The following is a 21,188-nucleotide window of genomic DNA, read 5'->3' on the forward strand; positions in this document are numbered from 1 at the left end:
TGAGTTTGGCAGTAGTCCCGTGGGGGGAGTAGTTGGGGCCATTGGATGCTGTCATTTAAAAACTGAGCCAGAGAGAAGTTTGTACTGGAAAAAAATGTGAAGTAAATGACAGAATCAGTATTCTGCAAGCTTGGATTCCCTGATGCTCTATTCTAAATTAATTTAGAGATTTTAAAATGCCAATTTTCTATATAACTAAATGCTTCAACAGATTTTGTCTCAATTGAATCCATCAAACTTGAGAGTTGTTTTGGCCTTTGCAAAAATGTTCATATCTTCGACTTCCTTGGTGCTTCTTAAAATATAATGCGTTCAAGTTATAAGTTTATTTTTGTTTGCTCTGGATTTTTATTGCCTCCATGAAAGAATTGGGGTCCCTTAGAAGAACATCAAGGCATCTACTTCTGGCCTGGCAGCTCCAGTGACTCAGCATGTGTGTACTGGGCCCAGGAGGTTTTGGTTTTCTTCTCTGCCTTGTCTTTTCACTGTTTTTGTTTTTTTCATTTAAGCAGAATTTAAATTTCCCAAAGCGTAATAAGTCATTTCCTTCACTATGTCTGCCTTGGTGTCAGAGAAAAATTCCCAACCCTTCTTTATGAAGGTGGTGGAAGCCTGAGACATTCAACTCCTTTAAAGTTTTGTGGCTTCCAGCTATTAGCTGTTTGAGTAAAAGTCATTTCTCTGCCCTTCCCATTGTCTGCGCTTCCTGTTGCTTTCCCTTCCCATTGTCCGTCTCCCCTTCCCATTGCCCATCTTCCCATGGATTCTCAGCCTCAGTTCATCTCATGCTTCTTCATTTCCAACCCCTGTAATTCCATTCCCATGATGCTCCCCTCTGACCACATTCTCTCTTCCATTCCTAAAGAGAATCACCAGGTGGGACATTTGTTATAGAAAGAAAATGAAGATATGAATACAGACTATTTTCTTTGGCCTGATGGATGCCAAAGGAAGGTGGGAAAACTGGAGAAATATCCGTAGAAGTCTCTGCAAAGAGTCAAGAAAAAATGGAGGGTTGAAACATTTGGCTGTGCTGAGGTCAGTGAAAATCCTGGGGGGAGGGAGTATTTTAGTTGAGTCAAAAGGATGGAATGTGGGGAAGAAGAGGAAAAGATTTCTAGGGAAAGGAAGGTGCATGAGTAAGGTGTATGAGTGAGGACCTATGGACAGCGTGGCCTGGCTCAGGCCCTGGCTCTAATGGTGATGTGGTGGCAGGTGAGGCTAGGTTGGACCTAGGTAGAAAAGAGTCTTATTTTCCTTTCAGGGAGTTTGATTTTGTTGGAAATATTTGTCATAACAATTATATAGGATCCTAATATTCAAAGTGTGTGGTAGAGATAATTTGGGACCCTTGAGAAGAATGGCCATCTGTTTAGCTTATGAGTAAGCCATAAAATATATTTCTTGGTAAACAAATAGCCCAGTAGGTATCTATCATTTAGTCAAACTTGCTTCTATGCATACAGATAGATGTTATTTATAGAAATGGTCAAATGCCTCCGTTTACTTGCTCTTTGAAAAACAACAAATGTGGGGATAAATAAAACCTAACTGTGTTCCAAAATTAATGGACAGAAAATATGAGTCATGTGAAGCAGATGTAACCCACTGTTGTTGTAAGGAGCCCATGCAAACTACGCAGATTGTGTGCGTAGTAGAGATGGAAGACAGGTAAGTGTTGATTGCTCTGCTCCTTGTTCTATTTCACGGAGAACAGTGAAGTCCGCCCTCTTGTCGGTTGCACACCCGGGTCCTTCAGCCACATGGCCATCGTGTGGAATTTAAATCTGTGCTGGTGCAAAGGCTGGCATAGAATCATTGAGGAAGGTAAATAATTTTCATTTCTGAAAAAAATCTGTCTTTTAAATGGTTTTTCCTCTTGGGAGACAGACGCTTAGAGTAACAATCTTGAACCGTGATGCCTTTCACTCCCTCCATTTCCCAAAAACCCAGGGCAAACTCATTGAACCCTCCCCAAGTATGGCTCCCATGATTGTCAGGATTCTAGATTGTGGCTGTGGCTTACATTCTCAATTCAGAATTAAGATATTGGGTACATTGAGCTCTCTCTCCCCCTTTCTTCTTTCCTCCTTTTTATGAATGGATTTAAGACCTTTCTTCTTGGAGGATGTGTTTCTTCAACTCTCAGTCACAGCACTTCAAATACTACTGTCCCTTCTGGATGGGGCAACGCTGGTAGGTTCTCTTAATATTCAGAATTAGGAGCAGAGGAGGGATTTGCGGATGTGTTCTAGACGAGGGATTTCCAGATGTGATCTAGACACATCTAGACAGGTGAGTTTTAAAAGTAGTTTTGAAAGAGACACCACGGAACAGCCTGGTGTGATTCTGGGGCCGGTGATTGGGAAAAGAAAAAACAGTTGATAATAAAAGTGGAGAGCAAGCAAAACAAACCCGTGGCTTTTTGACATTTTCATGATCTGTCCTTTTCTGTAAAATATTTTCCTTTAACATTACAGACCCTGAAGGGATTCACCTGTCCAGGCATACTTCTTTGGTTTAGGGATGTGGAATACTCAGAAAAGTTCAGGACAGGCTTAGGTCTGTAGTCCAGGGACAGAGGTGACAGCACTTGCTGAAAGTTCTCCACTAACCAGAGGCAGCAACAGGGCACACACCTCAGTCCTAGTGGCCCCAGAACCACACCAGGCTGTCCTACAGTGTCTCTTTCAAAAATTAAATATCTTACACCGATTTTACACAGTTAGAAGTTCTCATCATGTGTCAAGATGATTCTTGCATAATATGTTGTGAAATTTTAGTAGCAGATAATTTTGTTTTTCTTTTCAAAAGCATTTGAGAAATTGCTGTTTTCCGTTGCATATTCAGTTATTCTTTTTAGCATATTTAATAAAAAAATGTTTCACTTTTAAAAAATGTTATTGGCCATTTTTTGCGTAATTTTTTTTAGGGGAAAAATGTCTTGTGTGAAGATGGCAAGGTTTCCAAGCCATAATGACTTACACTTTTCCTTGATTTGAGACTTAGATTTCTGTCACTGGTGTACCAATTGTTTCTCTGTCTGCCTCTTTCTTTAGTTACTCCTACCTCAGTAACTCAAGAGATGGAGCTGAAAGGTTACTCTGGATTCTTACCTGTGGAACTGCCCACATCAGTACTAGTGACCTCATCTGAGTTTCCTCCTTGGAGGGTTTTCCAGGACTGGGGCAGCCTGGTGAAGTAATAGATTTGATATTAATTTGTATTTACATAGCACCTTTCTTGAGGAACACAGAACACTCTATGGGCATTATTTTAGTAGTCCAGGAGGAGTTAAGCAAGTCTGGAGAGCTGAACAATAAAGTTCTGTTATTCTAAGCATTATTTAATATTTTTATGACTTGTCCTTCAAATAATTCTTGGCCTTTGGGCAAGCGACAGACTGCAAGTGGGAGAATGAGCTGTTAGCTCAGTCTCTCTTACGCCCAGAAGAGTGTACGCATGACCTGTGTGTTGAATCAGTTTATAGGTTTCTTTCAACTGGGTGGTGGCTTTAAACCACAGAGAGGTTGTTTCTTCCCAGAGGACACTGCCTGTGCTGGTTGGTCCCCATTGTTTAAGTTGGATGCATGCTGGTGTGCTGTCGCAGCATTCTGGACGAATGCTGAGGAGACTGTATTTGTGCGTGGCATCTGATGTGAGTCTTGAACTTGTTATATTTATTTCTTTGGCTGCCTTTGCTTTTGGTCACATCGTAGTCTAATGACCGAACAAGGGCAACGGTGCCCTTTTCTAGACTTAAGTCTGTGCGTCAAGAACGATTTTCAGATTTTTGTATTTTTCTCTATTGTTAACAACCCTGAAGCAGAAATGAAAGCTTTCTATCACGGGAGGAGGGGCAGCAGCTTCACTTCCATCCCATTCACCATTCACTCTGCATATCTGTGGTTTGTTTTAAGCCGAGTGCCAGCGCCTCTTCTTGGAGGTATAAATTTGCACAGGGTCTGGCAGACGCTGCAGACAGGATGTTGACTCTTGAGTGTCTTGACTGACTAGGAGGCCCAGTGGAGGTGCTGCATGGCTCCAGGCAATCTGTGCCTCTAGCCAAGGCCTCTAAAACCCAAAGTTTTAAAGTACTTGCTTAAGATTTTGGGGGCTGATTCACCTATAGGGATCTAAAAATTGCATTTTTTTCCCCTGAAAGACCAAGCACTGAAGCTGTGCCAGTGGTTTCCCTGTTAACTCCTGACTGGCCTGAACTTTTGCTTCTCAGGCTTAAAATTCCCCATCAGCCGGTAGGTGCCAGGCGGGATGGTCTGCTCCCTCTGCTTAGCCCTGAGCTTTTCTTCTCACCGGTGCTGCGGGGCCTTAGACCAAAATGACCTCCAGCATCCTGTGAGTCTAGGATCTCTGTGGGATTCGACAATCACCCTTGCCCCATGGACATGTTCGGGTCACTTTGTTTATTCCACAGTTATTGGGTACCTGTTCTCTGCCAGGCATGAGGGGTCCTTGAGTATTACCTTATTCAAGGCATTCAAAGAAGTTGCCTCTGATGGACCAAACGGCCTTTGGGGGAGAGTTTGTGTCCACTAAACTTCCTACTAAATTCTTGAAAGATGCGTGATATTGTCTTCAGTGTGCCACATGTGAGAAATTTGAAGCTCAGAGCATGGATCTTTGTTTCGTGAACTTTAAAACTTAAACTTTTTACGCTATACCCGAGATATGTGGGAATGATTTTCAAGGAGTAGAGATGGGAGAAGGTGTTTTCTAATCCATCCAGTATTTATGGAGATCCTGTTGGGGCTCTGGATAATAATCTAGTGTCAAAAGCATCAGTGCATTTTCACTACCCATTTCGAGAAGATTGGCATCAAAACCTAAAGCTAATTATAATGAAGAAGTAAGTGCTTCATGGAGATGAGAGGACCTGCTTAGAATACAAGTGTCTGTTTTAGAATTAGATTACTTTATAGCAGAATGCTTGTAAAACACATTTTTATTTTTATATGAAATAAAGTATAGCTTCTGCTTCCAAGAAGATGTGTACATTGTAAAAATCAGAATTAAGTCATATGAAACTGTCTCTGCCTTTTGAAAATCCAGATGATTCCAAGCCAAAAAAAATTTTTTTTTTGGCAAAGAAATAGAAGAAGTTTTTAAAGACAATAGGCCCGGAGAATCTCCAGTGCCTATAAAGTGACTACTGTAGCTAGGAGGTGAAATGGGAATAATGATTTAAGTGCTTGCTTTCTTTGGATGTCTCAGTTTGCCTAAGTGAGCATAATTTAGGTGACTGTGTGAGCATCTGCATGGCAGCTGCTGGCGCTACGAGTTAATGCCAGAGAAGACAAAATAGTTGGCACATGGATTCTAATTTCATTATTATACCAGGAGCCAGAAAAAATAGAGGAGTTTATATTCTTTTGAAGTGGGAAAATGTTGTCTCTTTTTTTCTTGGGTTTCACACACTTGAACACACAAAGTGTCCTCAAGATATTTGTAAGCATTGTCTGACAAGTGAGATTATAAGCTGATTTGTTTGTGCTACTATAAAAAAACAAATCCAACTAGGTGAATCTTGTCTGATTGTGGAATCAGGATTCCATTGCATTTTTTTGAATTTCTAAGTTAAGGTAGACTCCCAGATAACTTTGAGATGTCCTGTAAACACTTAAAGGAGGGGATCACGGAAGTGTTTCTTTCTCTTTTTTCTTTTTTTTGAGATGGAGTTTTGCTTTTGTTGCCCAGGCTGGATTGCAATGGCAGGATCTTGGCTCCCCATAAACTCCGCCTCCCGGGTTCAAGTGACTCTCATGCCTCAGCCTCCCGAGTAGCTAGAATTACAGGCATACACCACCACACCCAGCTAATTTTGTAATTTTAGTAGAGACAGAGTTTCTCCATGTTGATCAGGCTGGTCTTGAACTTCTGACCACAGGTGATCCACCCAGCTCGGCTTCCCAAAGTGCTGGGATTACAGACGTGTTTCTTTTAAGTAAAGTTTTATCGGAAAACAGCCATGCCCACTCATTTGCATATGGTTTTTGACAGGCTGCTTTCCAGCTAAGTGAGTCTACAGAGTTGAATAGCAATAGAGTCCTTTTGGCTTGCAATCCTAATATAGTTAGTTTGGCCCTTCATAGAAAAAGTTTGCTGGCCCTTGATTTAAAGTATTGATCAATAGTAGCTTCCTACTGGATGTCATTTTGCAAGGTACTAGAAGGCCTTCTTGGCCACTAGGACATCTCTCCATCTCAGACAATGTTTCTTGATCCTCCAGGATTAGAACCACTGGTGAAGGAGAAACTGTCTTGGAAAACCATTTGAAAAGAATGGAGGGCTTTCTCCTCCAGAGGAATCATTTTTCTTCTTCTAAGTGAGAGGGCCAACCCAGCTGATGGCTTCAAGTCATTCTAATTGTAGCTTCTCTTGATTATGTGGCAGTTATCTTTGAGTATTTGAAGGACTGTTGTGTGGAAGAGGCATTAGATTGTAAGGCCATGGGGAACCAAATTCGAGTTAGTGTGTGCAAGTTACTGCGAGGCCAGATTTCGGCTCAAGAAAAAATAGTACTTGCTGGGAACTGCTTATAACTGTCATGTGTTTTTGAGGGTAATGAGCTCCCCATCACCAGAGATTTTCAAATAAAGGTTAGATGACCACTTGATAGGTGGAATGCAAACAGTGGATGAGAGATGGTTGTGTTAGAAAACCTCTGAGGCCCCGTTCCAACCTTGAAATTTGAATGGCTTCTTTGGTTAAAGTTCTTTGTTTCCAGGTTCAGATTATGACTACAATTTTAATTTGTTGACGGTTTTATAGAGGCATCTTGGGATGATTTTCTGAAAATATAATATTAGCCAAACCAAAGCAGTATAAAGAGAGTTGAGCTTTTTTGGTAAGCAAAGATGGTATCAGACAGGCTGGCCCAGAGCTTCTCTCCCCTTTGACCACGCCAGTCGTAGAGAGGCGTCAGAAGGGCACTGCTTCTTGACGGCTTTAAAGCCTCACAAATGACCGGCTCTCTTCAGCTCCTGCTACCGTCTCTGCTTTCTGCCTAGTGTCCTAGAAAGAGGAAGGACCTGTCTGGGGGCATAGCGCAGATGTAGCAATGCAAACAGGTTGTGTCTTGCAATTTGCCAGAGACTTCAGGTTGGGATCTGGCAGTGAAGGGCAGGTCTGGGTGAGACCATACTGTCTCTATGCAGTTCTGCCATCATAGCACAAAAACAGCCATAGACAGTACAGAAATAAATGAGGATGGCTGTATTCCAGTAAAACCTTATTTACAAAAGCATACAGTGAGCTGGATCGAATCTCTGGACTGTAGCTTGCTGACCGCTGATAGAGAAGTTGAAAGTTAGAGGTGGCTAGAAAATATCAGCTTCAGTTCTCTCATGTTTTGGAAAAAAGGTGAAATGACATATCCAGAGTCACACTGTGGTTGAGCTGGGATGGCAAACCAGGATGAACTTTTAGTCTAGTGCTTATCTTGTGATACTATATCGCCTCGGCTGTGTGGTCAGGTGATAGAAGGCCACGTGAATGAAAGAAAGCTCCATCCCCAGTGACTGCTCCAGGTGAACAGAGACAGTGACAACCCAAGGGTGTTATTTTTAGGGAGGAAACCCTTTATCCTTGTGACCTGGCTTACTCTTTTTAAAGATGGGCCCTGTTCACAGGAAAACAAAATATACGTTGCATAAATTCCTGGAGAAATAGCACCCTGGAGTTGTGAAAAAGCCATGGGCTCCCACAGCTGCGTCACAGGATTTGATCACTTCAGCTGAGAGTGCCAGGAGATTTGAGACAGATGTTTTCAGACATGCCGCATGCCTAAAACATTTCCAGGGGTCGGGCTACAAATAGTGACTTAATAAGTGGAGAAACAGGGAAAGTATGCAAGTTGAGGACACAAGCGTTTATTCACCGCTAGGTGCATGGCCAAGCCCTTTGCATTACATCTGCTTGTCAGGGTTGGCTCTTTAATCTGTCGTGCCCTCGGTATTGCTCTTTGTCTGCCCGTGAATAAAGTGCAGCATTGTGGTTAGTAATCCCACTCCAGTGACTCGACTTCAAATGTGGTTTTGGAGCGCATCCCAGAGTTCTGTTTGCTAAGCTTCCTACTCCTGTTTCAGAGACACCACTGAATACAGAGCAGCGAGCACTGAAGCCTTCCCTCTTTCCTTAAACCTGTCGGGTTGTGGGCTCTCTTTCCCCCTCTTGCTCCTTTCTTTTCTTTTTTTTTCTGTTTTTTTTAAACCTTCCAAGGCAAGTTCATGGATACTAAGCTGTTGTGTTTGTTGTTCTTTTTCTCCCTGCCTCCGCTCCTAGTGAGTAACCACACTGGCCGCATCAAGGTGGTCTTTACTCCGAGCATCTGTAAAGTGACCTGCACCAAGGGCAGCTGTCAGAACAGCTGTGAGAAGGGGAACACCACCACTCTCATTAGTGAGAATGGTCACGCTGCCGACACCCTGACAGCCACGAACTTCCGAGTGGGTGAGTTCCTCCACGGTCCCTAACTATCCTTACTGAGTCGAGTTTTATGAGACTGTAGCATTTAGACACCCCCTCCATTCACACTGCTCTCTGCTTCAATGGGTGTCTGTCTATGAGTACGAATATGCTTCCCTCATGGGATCTTTTAAATTACTTTCGGAATAATTTTTAACCTGATTTTTGGTTTCGCAGAGGAATGGCAACTAGAATATTTTCCCTTATTGCTTAGTATTTATGCAGCCATGTGGCAATGGGAATATATATAGTAGAAGAGAAGTGAGTAGGTTTTAGATTTAGACCCTAAGGCATGAGTTGTGCCGATCAGCTTCAAATTTTATCAGCCCAGTAATAAGTGGAATTTGCATTTGATTTGACTTATGTTATAAACTTTGGAAGGTAGTGATGAAATCTGAAGTTTTTACTTCAAAAATAGCCAAGCCCTAAAACAAAGCTCTCAGAATTGTCAAAAACCTGTACTTGGTTAGAGAAAGGGATACAGAGGTTGCATCTTTTGCCATGTTTCTCCTCCGTCTCACAAGACTGAATTATAAATTGATATATAACGTGGATTTGGGGAAGATAGATGAGTAGATTACTCTCAGCACTCCTTTAAGTTAACTTAAATATGAACTAGTAGTTGCTGTCTGCAAGAAAGGCTTGTTGCTGTGTTTTAAATTTTTGGTTTTTACTTTTTTGCAAATGGAGAAAGTATTGCGGTCCACTGAGTGCTGTCATGTTGCCATGTTGTCACGCAATACGGTATTTTTGTTGCAGAAAAATGTCTTTTATTATTTTTTGACCAATTATGGTTTGCCATGTGTACTCAAATAATCGCAGACACCCATGTTAACTTTCTGAGTTACTCACAAGAATAACCCAAATGTCAGACAGATAATAACACTGGCTAGATCTGGTCTTTTTATGGAATATTGCTGTTTAGTCTTGGAAGTGTGTGTCTGGGGGGGTGGTAGGAGAAGGCGGTGTCTATTTCAAACTGATTTATATCAAGACAAAATAAAAGGGCAGCCTGAAGTTCTTATTAGCTCTTTGATTATTCTGCTGCTTTATTGTGACTCCCAATCCTTAGGCGGTCGAAGCAGTATTTTTGATCGTCTGTACTTGGTAAAAATATATGCCCATAGATACGATTTAAAAGGGCATTTTGAGTTTCCTGGCTATGATAGGGGTACTCTGGGCATATTTTTGAAGAGAATTTAGCTGTTAGGTGCCAAATGGCACATTATGCTTTGCAGGGCAGAGAGGCGAGCCTAGTGGGAAGTGAACTGATGATCAGGAAACTGGATTCTGGTCCTGGTCCTGCCACTAACTAGCTAATCCATAAGGCATGCTAGTTAATATTTCTGGGCCTCAGTTTTTCTCATTTATAAAATAAATGGGATTGTATTTAATGACCTTTAAAATTTAGTCCATCTCTAAGATCCTATGACTTTTTATCAGCAATAAATAATACTATTTTCTGGCTTTTTTTTTTTTTTTTCCTTGGAGGGCTATAGACAAGGAGGGGAAGGGAAAAGGCAATTCCAGTAGATTATCACAAGTCTGATGGCTTTTCCCCACTTTACCTTTCTCAGTTGCCTTCCTTACTCACTGCTCCTTTCCCTCCTTGCGTTTATTGTAAATCTTTACAGTAGCAATTACAAAATGATCAAATGGGTGGGAATTTTTTGGCTTCCAGTGTATTCATTTTGAAACTAAATATTTTGAAGGCTTTGAGAAACAGAGGAAGTGTACTTGTTGAAACACGCTGCACACTTTCCTTTCTGGCACTGCACCAGAGGTTTAGGAACAGAATATACATAGCCTATTCAAAATGCAAAGTGAAACAAAATTATTTACAAAAGCATTTCAAAAGCAGAACTCCACTCTCCGTATCAGATTGGCATAGCAGTTTAATTTTTTAAGAAGTAAAGGATGGGGTGAGAAGGGTCCATAGTAATAAAGTTTCACATTGGAAATTGTGGGCTTTTATTTCATTTATATTCTGAGCTATGTCCCTCTCCTGTCTACATCTTATTTCAAATATTAGACAGTTTGAGGGGCAAGTTTTGTGGTCTTTCCTTATCTAAGAATGGTCATTGTGTAGAACTTATAGATTGTGATCCTTTGAAAATACAGAAAAATTTAAAAAATTTGTATGCATATTTCTTTTTGGGACTTTACTGGTTTCATATAATTTTATTATTTGCAGAAAGTAATTTTCAGTTTTTTTTTCTTCTCTCTTTATATTTGTTTATAGTATAGTAAATCTTTTGACAAAAAAGACATATTTGGAAAATAGTTTATCATTTGGGGAAAATTCAAAATTTACTGTCACTTGTCAGCTACTCCCTTTAATATTTGTGGGTACTTAAAGGTGAGAGCTGGCAAACGTTTTTTAAAGGGCCAGAGAGTATAAAATAGGTTGTAGACTTTGTGGGCCATACAGTTTCTGTTACAGCTACTCAACTCTGCCATTATAGTTTGAAAGCAGCCAGAGACAATAAGAACAAGAATAGGTGTGGCTGTGTTAGAAAAACATTTGTTGGGCTGAATTTGGCTTGAGTGCCGTGGTTTGCTGACCCCTGCACCAAAGAGTCCACATAATCCAGGGAAAGTTACATGGACTTCATAGTTGAGGCCCCTTAGTTAACTAATCAGTTTTGATCATCAGAACAACAGCAATAATTTCCAGCATTTGCACGGTAATGTACACTTAGATGTGATCATCACCATTTTTCCAATAAGGAAACTTAGATACAGAGTGTTAATTAAGTGAGCTTACTTTAGTTTCATGGCAAGTCAGTTAGCTATGCCTAGAACCTAGATGTCCTTATGTCATCTGTTTTCTTACCTGCCTGGAGCCTGACCATGATGAAAGGAGGGACAAGGTGAAGGACCTCATGGAGTTGGGTCTTGTGGGAAGGCTGGCTGGGGTAACAGAGAGAGAGAAAGCAGCTGAGAGTCCAGAACACCCCAGATTGAATCCTGGGAAACATTGGCTCTGTATGTTCTCTGAGCCCTGCTCACCTCCTCCATACAGTGCGGGTCCTAATAGATAGGAAGAGGTTGTTCTTTTACAGGCTCTTTCCTGGGATAATTCCTTCCTTCCTTCATGCTGCTTCTGTGTTGGTCTTCTGGTCTGTGTTGAGGGTGAGTCTGGGCTTTTCAGGTGTGAAAGGCAGCAGGTATTTTCGCATGACTATTGAGCGTGCAGTCTCTGTTCTGGAGTATTCAGTGGGAGAAATAATAAGTATAACTTCCACTTAATGTGATTCTAAAAGTGAGGCCCAAATGAATATGGTGTCCAAGGGAACGCTGAGATTCTGGAAGAGCTTGTTTTTATGGATAGTGTTATTGGTATGGTGTAACAGAATATTTACTTTAAATGGTATTTCCTATGAAGCAGGTTTGTAATGATAATGACTCTATTTTATTTTATTTTTTGCAGCAGCTTGAGCTCTGCATCCCCGTTTGCCCCACCCCTGCCTTTTTAAAAATGGAAACATATCCCTCGTTGGGTGGGCCAGCAGGTTCACTGCTGTTGTTTTAATGGATTCTTAACCTTTTATAGGGCTAAAATGCAGATGACCTTCTGGGATTTTTAAGTTGTTTATAAAATCTTAAGTTCCTCTGACAAGAAGAGCATATAAATTCATGTTGTCACAACTAGAATATTTCAAACGCAATAATGCTGTCACTTGGTATAACTTATTTGTAGAGACATTGAAAAGCAGTCATCATGGTTAAAATAACACATTGGGTTTATGTGATTCTGCTTTCTCTGAGTTACAAAAGACTCATTAGCAGCAGTTGAGTAATTATAACAAACATTTGACCGTTTAAAAAGCATGTTCTCATACATTATTTCATTTGATGCTAACTGCCTCTTAGGTAAATGGTAGTGTCCATAATTTTCAAATATGAGTACTGAGGTTTTGCTGGCTTGATTAAAGGTTATTTAGCCAGGTTTTCTTATCCTAGAGTCATAATACCTCTGGCTCTCCCATGTTGCCTCCTATGACCATGTATTAAGTGACTATGTCTAAAACATGGTAGTAGATTCTCTAAGATAAGCAAATCATAAAGCTGCCTTCTAAGAGCTTATACTTTGAGGAAGAGATGAAAGGCATATGTAAATAACCTTAAATTAAGGTAGAGAGCTGCTAGTGGGCCCCCAGAGAAGGGGAATATCACTTCTAGCTGAGGGAGGATGCTAAGAGAGAAAAGAGATGGCATTCAGTTTTTATGTTTTGTTCACTTGCTGTCCCTGTCCTGCAAGTGTGTTGTTTCATGGTGAGGGCTGAGTAGGTAAGTGAGCGTGGCCCTGATTGTGGACTGAAGGGTGAAGGGGAACTTGAAACATTGCTAAGTTCCAGAATAAAGATGGATGGGGGAGTAGAAGGAAGAGAGAAGCAAAGTTGACAAGGGAAGGAAGAATTTACTCCCTAGAATTGGGCGTGGAGATGGGAAGACAGAGGTGGTTTCTGAGAGTTGGGAATAGTTTCACTTAAATGTGGGACACATGAAAAGTCATAATGGTAGATGACAGGTCTGGGAAGGTAGATTGGTGCAAGGCTGTGGAACACCTTGAATTTCAGACTGAGACATTTGGATTTTATTCTCTGAGAATTGACTAAAGGTACCTGAAGGAAGTTGATGTTTGTCATTTTGAAGAAGAGAGAAGTGTTTTCATTTTTTTTAGCTAGGAAACTCGTGTTTTAAGAGGCTAAATGAGTTTCTGAATGAATGACAACCTCTGGCCTCCTGTAGCTGTTCTGGGGCTTGTCTGATGCTTTGCACTGAAGCTCTCCCTGGAGATTTCACAAAGCCAACCTAACACTGTGGTGCTGGGATGAAGAACAGAAGCAGTTCATGCTGCTAAGCTGACTATGTAGGCTCTCTTTACAAGGAGGGAAGAAACTTTTCTCTCACTGAGGCGTTGAATAAACTGACATAATTGCTCAAAAGGGGCAAGCATATAGATTTTTTTCTGGAAACAGTTCAGTCACTGAGTTTTTCATCCTTTGCTATTCATCATCGTTTGAACTCATCGTGTCACCTGTTAATTAACTGGTGAATATATTTTCCCCTTAATGCATTGTGCAGATACATCTTAGGTTTTAAAAGATGTTTCAATACAGGCCAGGCACAGTGGTGGCTTACTCCTGTAATTGCAGCATTTTGGAGGCTGAGGCAGGCAGATCATGAGGTCAAGAGATTGAGACCAGCCTGGCCAACATGGGGAAACCCTGCTTCTACTAAAAATACAAAAATTAGCTGGGTGTGGTGGTACGCATCTGTAGTCCCAGCTACGTGGGAGGCTGAGGCAGGAGAATTGCTTGAACCTGGGAGGCAGAGGTTGTAGTGAGCTGAGATTACGCCATGGCACTCCAGCCTGGCAACAAAGCAAGACTCCATCTCAAAAAAAAAAAAAAAAAAAAAAAAAAAAAAAAAAAAAAAAAAAAAAAAAAAAAAAAAAAAAAAAAAAAAAAAAAGATATTTTAATACAATACTATAAGAAAGTGGTTGCTTTTCCTTTAGGCAATTTAGAATGCCTAAGAACTTGTCAAAGAAACTACTTCCACATATAGTCATATCAAAGAATTTTATTTTCTAATACTGAATAAATGTCATAAAGTAGAGCATTTTCCTTTTTATTTTATTAATTATTTAATTTAATTTACTTTTTTTAGATGGAGTTTCACTCTTGTTGCCCAGGCTGTAGTGCAGTGGCACGACCTTGGCTCACTGCAGACTCTGCCTCCTGGGTTCAAGTGAGTCTCCTGCCTCAGCCTCCCTAGTAGCTGGGATTACAGGTGACCGCCACCATTCCAGCTAATTTTTTCTATTTTTAGTAGAGACGCAGTTTTACCATGTTGGGCAGGCTAGTCTCGAACTCCTGACTTCAGATGATCCATCTGCCGCAGCCTCCCAAAGTACTGGGATTACAGGTGTGAGTCACTGTGCTTGGCCTTTTCTTTTTAATTTTAATTAAGCTATTGATCACCTTTAAAAGGCTAGTACTAGGAACAGTCATTCACTTAACATGCATTTATTGAGCACATACTATGTGCCAGGTATGGATTCAGGCAATAGCAGCGAACTAAATAAAAGTCCTTCCCCTCTTCTAGCATTAAAAAGACATCGTGTGGCCACAGCGTGTATGAACCACGAAGATGTTGTGCTAAGTCAAATAAACCAGTCACAAAAAACAAATGCAGTATGATTCCATTTATACGAGATGCCTAGAGTAATCAAGTTCAAAGAGAGAGTAGAATGGTGGTTGCCAGGGATTATAGGGATGGAATGGGGAGTTGTTTAATGCGTGTAGGATTTCAGTTTTGCAAAATGAAAAAGTTCTGGCGATTGGATACGCAATAATGTGAATGTAATAAACACTACTGAACTGTACACTTAAGATGGCACCTATTGCAGGTATTTTACCACAATTATAAAAATAAATTTTAGAAATATAGTATGTGTGTACACTACTGTCACATAGATACTACCAAAAATATGCTGTAAGAAACATGATATATGAACTAATGTCAGGAAGTGATAGATCCTCTGAGGGAAAACAAAGCTGAGAAGGGGATGGACAAGGGGGAGTGTTGGTGGAAGGCGTGGCTGCCATTTTAGAGAGCTCAGGGAAGGAACGGCTCTCTGATAACGTTTGAGTAGGGGCCTGATGAAGCCATGATGAGTGTTGTAAGGGAACAATACATACAATGTGTGTTTTTTTGTTGTTTTGTTTAAACCGTGGTGTACCCCCAAAAGGCTGGCATTTGGAGCATTCTTTCTTCCAGACTTTTCCTATCCGCTATCTTAGGTTAGGTTTCATCGATCTGCATTGTATCAGGGAATCAAATTAATATCTGCAGATAAGGAGCCTTATACACAGAGGATAGAGGCAACCACCTCTTGTTCTCTGGGTAAAAAAAGGGTATGGTCCTGGAATCCTTGGAGGAGTCTTGATGATTTTTAATAAAAAGTAAAGGTCTTAGATTTAAAAAAAAGTTATCAAGCGAGTGGTGTCACCTTTCTTCAGCATTCTTTTATGGAGGGCAGATCATATGAGCTTGGTATGGAGCCTACGTTTAATTAAGGGAAATAAAATTAGTTTTTGCTTGTGAGTGGAGGTATGGTGGGTGCATGGTGGCAGTGGGCAAGAGGGCAGGAGGACCCTGGAGAGAGGAAGGGGTGCATGGAAAGGTGGTTCCATGGGTTACCTGGAACAAGAGGAGCAATAGGTTGACCCTATGGGCAAGAATCCGGAGAGAATAAGGTCCTATTTGGTTGAAGAGGAAAGTGACTGAGGCAGAGAAGTGGGTGAGGGCAGAGTGGCTGTATAAGAACATATGTCTGTAGCCAGGACGGTTTTTAAAAAATTAACCTTAGCTAAAAGAGGGTTCCGTGGTTTGCCAGACCTGTGAGAAAGGCACGTGTGATAGATTGCTCCTTTTAAGCCATGCCTGGCCTGTATCGTGGGAGTGGATGGGGCTCCTTGAAGGGCTTGTGCTAGGCCAGCTTGGAATAAATAACCTTTCAAAATTCCTTGGAACCTGTAACACAATGTCACAAAGTGTGTATTCTTTCCTAGGCTGTCGGCTTGAGCATACGGAGTGATCTTTGATCAAGTCCAAACTGCTTAGCGTAGCGCGCAGGGTCCTGCCGCCTGGCTCCATGACATTCATTTTGGCTGTGCCCCTTCTCCCACCCCAGTCCTCTACTTCTGCCAAACTGAGCCTCCAGGGATACCAAAGGTCTCCAAGTGCGCCGGGGTGTCTTGTGCTCCTGTGCCTCTGTGCTCACGACTTTCTCTGCCTGGAGGGTACATTTCCCCACCCAGTCTGCTTGGGCAATCCCTCACTTCTTTTTCAAGACTCAGCCAAGTGACGATCCTGCTACAAAGCCTCATTTCCGTTATTTGTGGACATGGCTGTTTCTTCCACTACACTCTAAACTGATTGGGAACAAAGACTTGTCTGCTTCATCTTGGCATCCCCAGTACCAGCACAGTGACTCACTTTGGAGATGCTGAATGCATTTTTGTTGACAATAAATTGTATATGCAGCTGCCTAGGTTGTGACGTGTGCTCAGACTTTACCTGATACAGCTTCATCGTTAGTTCTCAGGCAAGTAAAATCACAGAAGTAAAATAATGAACTGAGAAGACTGTGTTAGAGTTTAGGGGCACAGGAAATAGGATATCCCACTGACCACAAGATGCATGAAAGAGGAGACCCTGGTAGCAATTTGCATGGAGTTTTAAGTTTTTAACACTGATTTCACTGTACTTTCTACTCATGGGCAAAGTGCAATTAGATTTCGATACCTTTAGTCCAGCTGTTCCTGCTGCATGGAGTTCCCACTCCCTGCTCCTGCATCCATGTAAATACTGGCAATCTTTTATGGAAGAACCTTAAGTTCCATTTCGAGCAGTTCTGCCTGTGCTGTTTGGTTTTTGTTTTTGTTTCTTTCCTATTATAGCTCTAGTCATTACTATGTCATTTGACACTTGGTTGTCCAGCTTCGGGTTTTTCGACTGTCTCCAAGACCCTGGGTTGGTAATCTCGCCTCTCTCATTCTTGACTCCCCTTCATGTAGAACAAATTAGATGATATCCTAACCTTCCTTGGAGGGTTGTTCTGAGGCTCACAAGAATGAGAGACTGAAGGTGCATATCGACTTATTGGATCGATTGGAAGACTTTTTTCTTTTTCTGAAGATGATAAGTCCTTTTCCTAATTCTCAAACTCCATCTCTTGTGCTATGGGGTGGAGACGTTGAGACGGAGTGTGCTTACATCTCCTGGAGCTTGGTGCTCCCTGTGTCCCCCAGAGACAGTGGTTGTTTTATTTACTGATCCTAACAGCACAATAGCATTGAGAAGAATACAGAAGGACATTTCTGTTACCCCTTGACTTTGCTACTCTGGTAGGAGTGCGCAGAAGGCTCTGTCCTTGTTTACATTTAAGCTTGCTGTGGGTAAGTTAGGCCCTGCACAAAATAATGTCAGGCTTCAATATCATATGGCCAAGACGACGTTGTAGCACCATGTCTCCTCTTCACTGGATCACACTCCTTCTTGAGTTCACTTGCTTACACAGGAAGCTCTTGCTTGTTGCCAAGCCTTCTGGCAAGGGTAAAAGTATTTAAACAGTGTAATACATTTTGGAACCAAAAGCTGTGGTCAGGAGGAAAAGCAATCATCTTGAATAGATGGGGCATCTCCAGTGGTGTATGATTATAATGTTTGATAACTTTGTGCTATTCACTTTGCTGTCAGTTCTGTAATTTACCTCTGGGCTCCTAGGTTAGAGTCAATTTAAGGAAGCTGGACTTAAAATAGATATTTGTAATCACATTGATGTGATACAGTATCTACCTGCAACATTTATTGGTATAGGAATTGAGCTCAGTTTTGCATCTGTAGTATAAAAGTCAAATATTTGTACCAACTTTTAACTATGAAGAGGTGTGTATATGTGTGTGTATAAATATATATTTCCAGGAGGAGAAAGAATAATGAATTTGTCTATTATTGGAAAAGCCTCCTGAAACTAACATCACAAATGATGTGAAAATGTTTTTGAGGTCAGCTGCATAGTCATCTTCATGCTGAGCAGTCCAGGAAAATAAAATAACTACCAAAGGGAGAAGGATAAAGCGAGTGAACAATTTTGTTTGAGATTCATTATCCAAATTTATATCATAAAGAAAGATAATAAGAAGAGCCAGATGCCCTTCCATGGCCAATTTAATGCAATGCTGTCATTGATACACTTACTAAAACTTGATTTTCTATTTAGTTGAAGGGTATGGGCCTAAGAAATGGTTTACTGTTCAACCTCATTATCTTGAATTTAGACTCATGCAATAATTACTGAAAAATTGGCACGACTGAGTGATGGCTTTTCCTAAGATTTGGTTGGGAAGAAAAACTTTGTGCAATAATGAGAGATTTCTTCACCCTGAGACCAAACATCATTCAGATGCCCATCAGATTCAGCAATAATTGGTCTGGATTGTGGGGACTTTATAAGCTTTCCTAGTGCAGAAATTCAGCCTAATTTTCATCAGATTCACCCTAGAAGAGATAAAAGGGAAGCTTGTCATAAAAATCTACTGCAGTGAGGAAAGCAGAGTGCTGCCCTTTTCCTGGCAAGTTAGGAAGTATCCTAGAACATTCTTAGCTAAAGTCTTATTTAGCAAGATTAGAATATGTCACTTTTTGCCACTGCATTGTCCTTTGCTGAAGAAAGGGTGATTTATGAGTCCTCTGGATCTTCTTGTGGTATTAATAACATCTTGAGCCAGCTGTTTTATTGGGTGTACACAGAGGGTAATTAGAAACATCTGAGAATCCCATGGTGTGCCCAGAAAACCATGACACTGTGTGGAAAAGAAAAAAGAATAACCTTAATGCCAAAATTGTATGCTTGGTAAATAAATGAATTAGGATTGAACAAAATTTACTTTGTATTATACCATTTTTCAAAAAGAAGCTAAAGTCTTTAGGCTGAAAATACCCTTTTATTGAAATACACTCACTTCAGAAATCATAACCTTATTTGGTAAAAGCCTACTGACTCTGCTGTTCATACAGTAATTATCATTTCCCTTCTGTCAAAGTCTATCATATTATGGGCCATTTTGTGCCAGAAGAAGTATTTACCTGGCAGTTACTTGAAAATTTTAGACTTCTGAAGGATCTCATTTAAGGAAATTAACTCTTAAAAGCACCAGGGACTAATAGTGTCTAATTTGCCTAATAGTCTATCCTAGAAATCGAGTTGGGATGTAGGAATTTGGGCTCTATTTTGGCTGGTTATTTGAAATTTGACCTCCAGTGGTGGCTGAGTTTTAAGTCTTTGTGGATGCAGCAACAACAGCCACTGAGTTCTTAGGGCTTGATTAAATCAGGCACTGCTCTTCTTACTTGCAAGACAAAATCTAGACGTGAAAACCTAACAGTTTGGTGGTGGCCTGTGAATGTTTCCTTTCATTTTCATTCAAAGATAACGAGCCCCTATGACAAGTCAATGTTGAGTCACGCTGACATAGCCCAGGCGGACATGGACAGAGTTGAGGGTGGAAGCCTCCAGTGTCTTTCCAACCTGTCTTGCTTTGCATGTCTCTGTTCGGTAGGCCATTTTAATTATTTTTAATCATTTTTAATGGATTCCATTGATTGCATGTATTAGGCTATTCTTGCATTGCTATAAATAACTACGTGAGATGGGGCAAGTTATAAAGAAAAGAGTTTTGTTTTGTTTTGTTTTTTTGAGATGGAGTCTTGCTCTGTCACCCAGGGTGGAGTGCAATGGCATGATCTCTGCTCATTGCATCCTCCACCTCCCAGGTTCAAGTGATTCTCCTGCCTCAGCCTCCCAAGTCGCTGGAATGACAGGTGCCCACCACCACACCCAGCTAATTTTTGTATTTTTGGTAGAGATGGGGTTTGACCATGTTGGTCTGGCTGGTTTTGAACTCCTGACGTCAAGTGATCTGCCTGCCTCGGCCTCCCAAAGTTCTGGGATTACAGGCATGAGCCACTGCACCTGGACAAGGGAAGGGGTTTAATGAAATCATAGTTCTGCAGGCTGTACAGGAAGCATGGCTGGGGAGGCCTCAGGAAACTTACGATCGTGGCGGGAGGCAAAGGGGAAGCAGGCATGTCTTACATGGTTGGAGAAAGAGAGAGTGAAGGAGGATGTGTTATGTGCTTTTAAACAACCAGATCTTGTGAGAACTCACTATCACAAGAACAGCAAGGGGAAGTTCACCTGTATGATCCGATCACCTCCCACCAGACCCCTCCTCCAACGCTGGGGATTATAATTTGATATGAGATTCGAGTTGGAACACAAATCCAAACCATATCATTACAGAGATGAAGTTGTAGCTAATGGTGTGTTTTGCTGGAGGTTGTCAGTGACTTAATGAAGCCTCTGGAAGAAGTGGATTCACCTGTGTACAGATGTTTATAGGGTAGGATATAATTACTAACTCAGAAACATGGCCTTAAATGCCTGCTTTCTTCAATCCCTAAATCAGAGATTCTCAGTGCTGGTAATATTATACAACAGAATCTAGGATTGCTCAAAAGGTACAGATGCCCAGCCTGCACCCCAGGGTCCCTAAGTCAGGATTTCTCAGTGTGCTTTCGATATGTGTATTTTGAAAACAAATGATATAGGCAAATGTTATACTTAGCTTTGGTGAAGAACTAGTAATCTAAACTAGTGTCTATCACCCTTTAATGTCCGTAGGAGTCACTGTGGATTTTGTTAAATGCAGATTCTGGTTCAGTGGGTCTGGGTAGGGCCTGAGATTCTAGATTTCTAGCACGTGCTCAGAGGATGCTGTGCTGCTCACCTGTGGATCACCTTGTGAGTTGCAAAGTTCTGAACCATTATTAACCCACCATAAATAATGGTTTCACAAAGGTATGTTATGAATTAATGATATTTATTTATTGAGCTCTTAAATGAGCCTGATACTATATTAGGAAATGATTTATAAATGCCAAAAGAGACTCAACCATATCAGCAAATATGTTAATGTTTTTCAAATCTCCTACTTCAGTTCCTGTTCCTGTTAAAGCTGAGGTTTCCTCACCCTTCTAGGCAGCCTCTCAGGCAGAGTCCTACCAGGACGGCCTAAGCCTGTGGAACACCCATGCATCATTGCCATATTAAATGCTGGGAGGGTA

At 41.1% G+C, this 21,188-nt stretch overlaps 1 protein-coding gene across 9 annotated transcripts in view; it reads left to right on the plus strand.

The window, feature by feature from the left end:
* LTBP1 (latent transforming growth factor beta binding protein 1) overlaps positions 1 to 21,188 on the plus strand; it is a 463,242-nt gene that overhangs the window by 204,470 nt on the left and 237,584 nt on the right. For 5 of the 9 annotated variants that reach the window (XM_017534853.2, XM_017534855.2, XM_037740749.1 and 2 more), the window contains exon 5: positions 8,302 to 8,469. In XM_017534853.2, the coding sequence (XP_017390342.1) occupies positions 8,302 to 8,469 (168 nt within the window). The other 4 variants (XM_017534862.2, XM_017534863.2, XM_017534864.2 and 1 more) reach the window with 2 other exon arrangements.

This window comes from Cebus imitator, unplaced genomic scaffold, assembly GCF_001604975.1.
Source record: "Cebus imitator isolate Cc_AM_T3 unplaced genomic scaffold, Cebus_imitator-1.0 Scaffold88, whole genome shotgun sequence".
Taxonomy (NCBI): Eukaryota; Metazoa; Chordata; class Mammalia; order Primates; family Cebidae; genus Cebus; species Cebus imitator.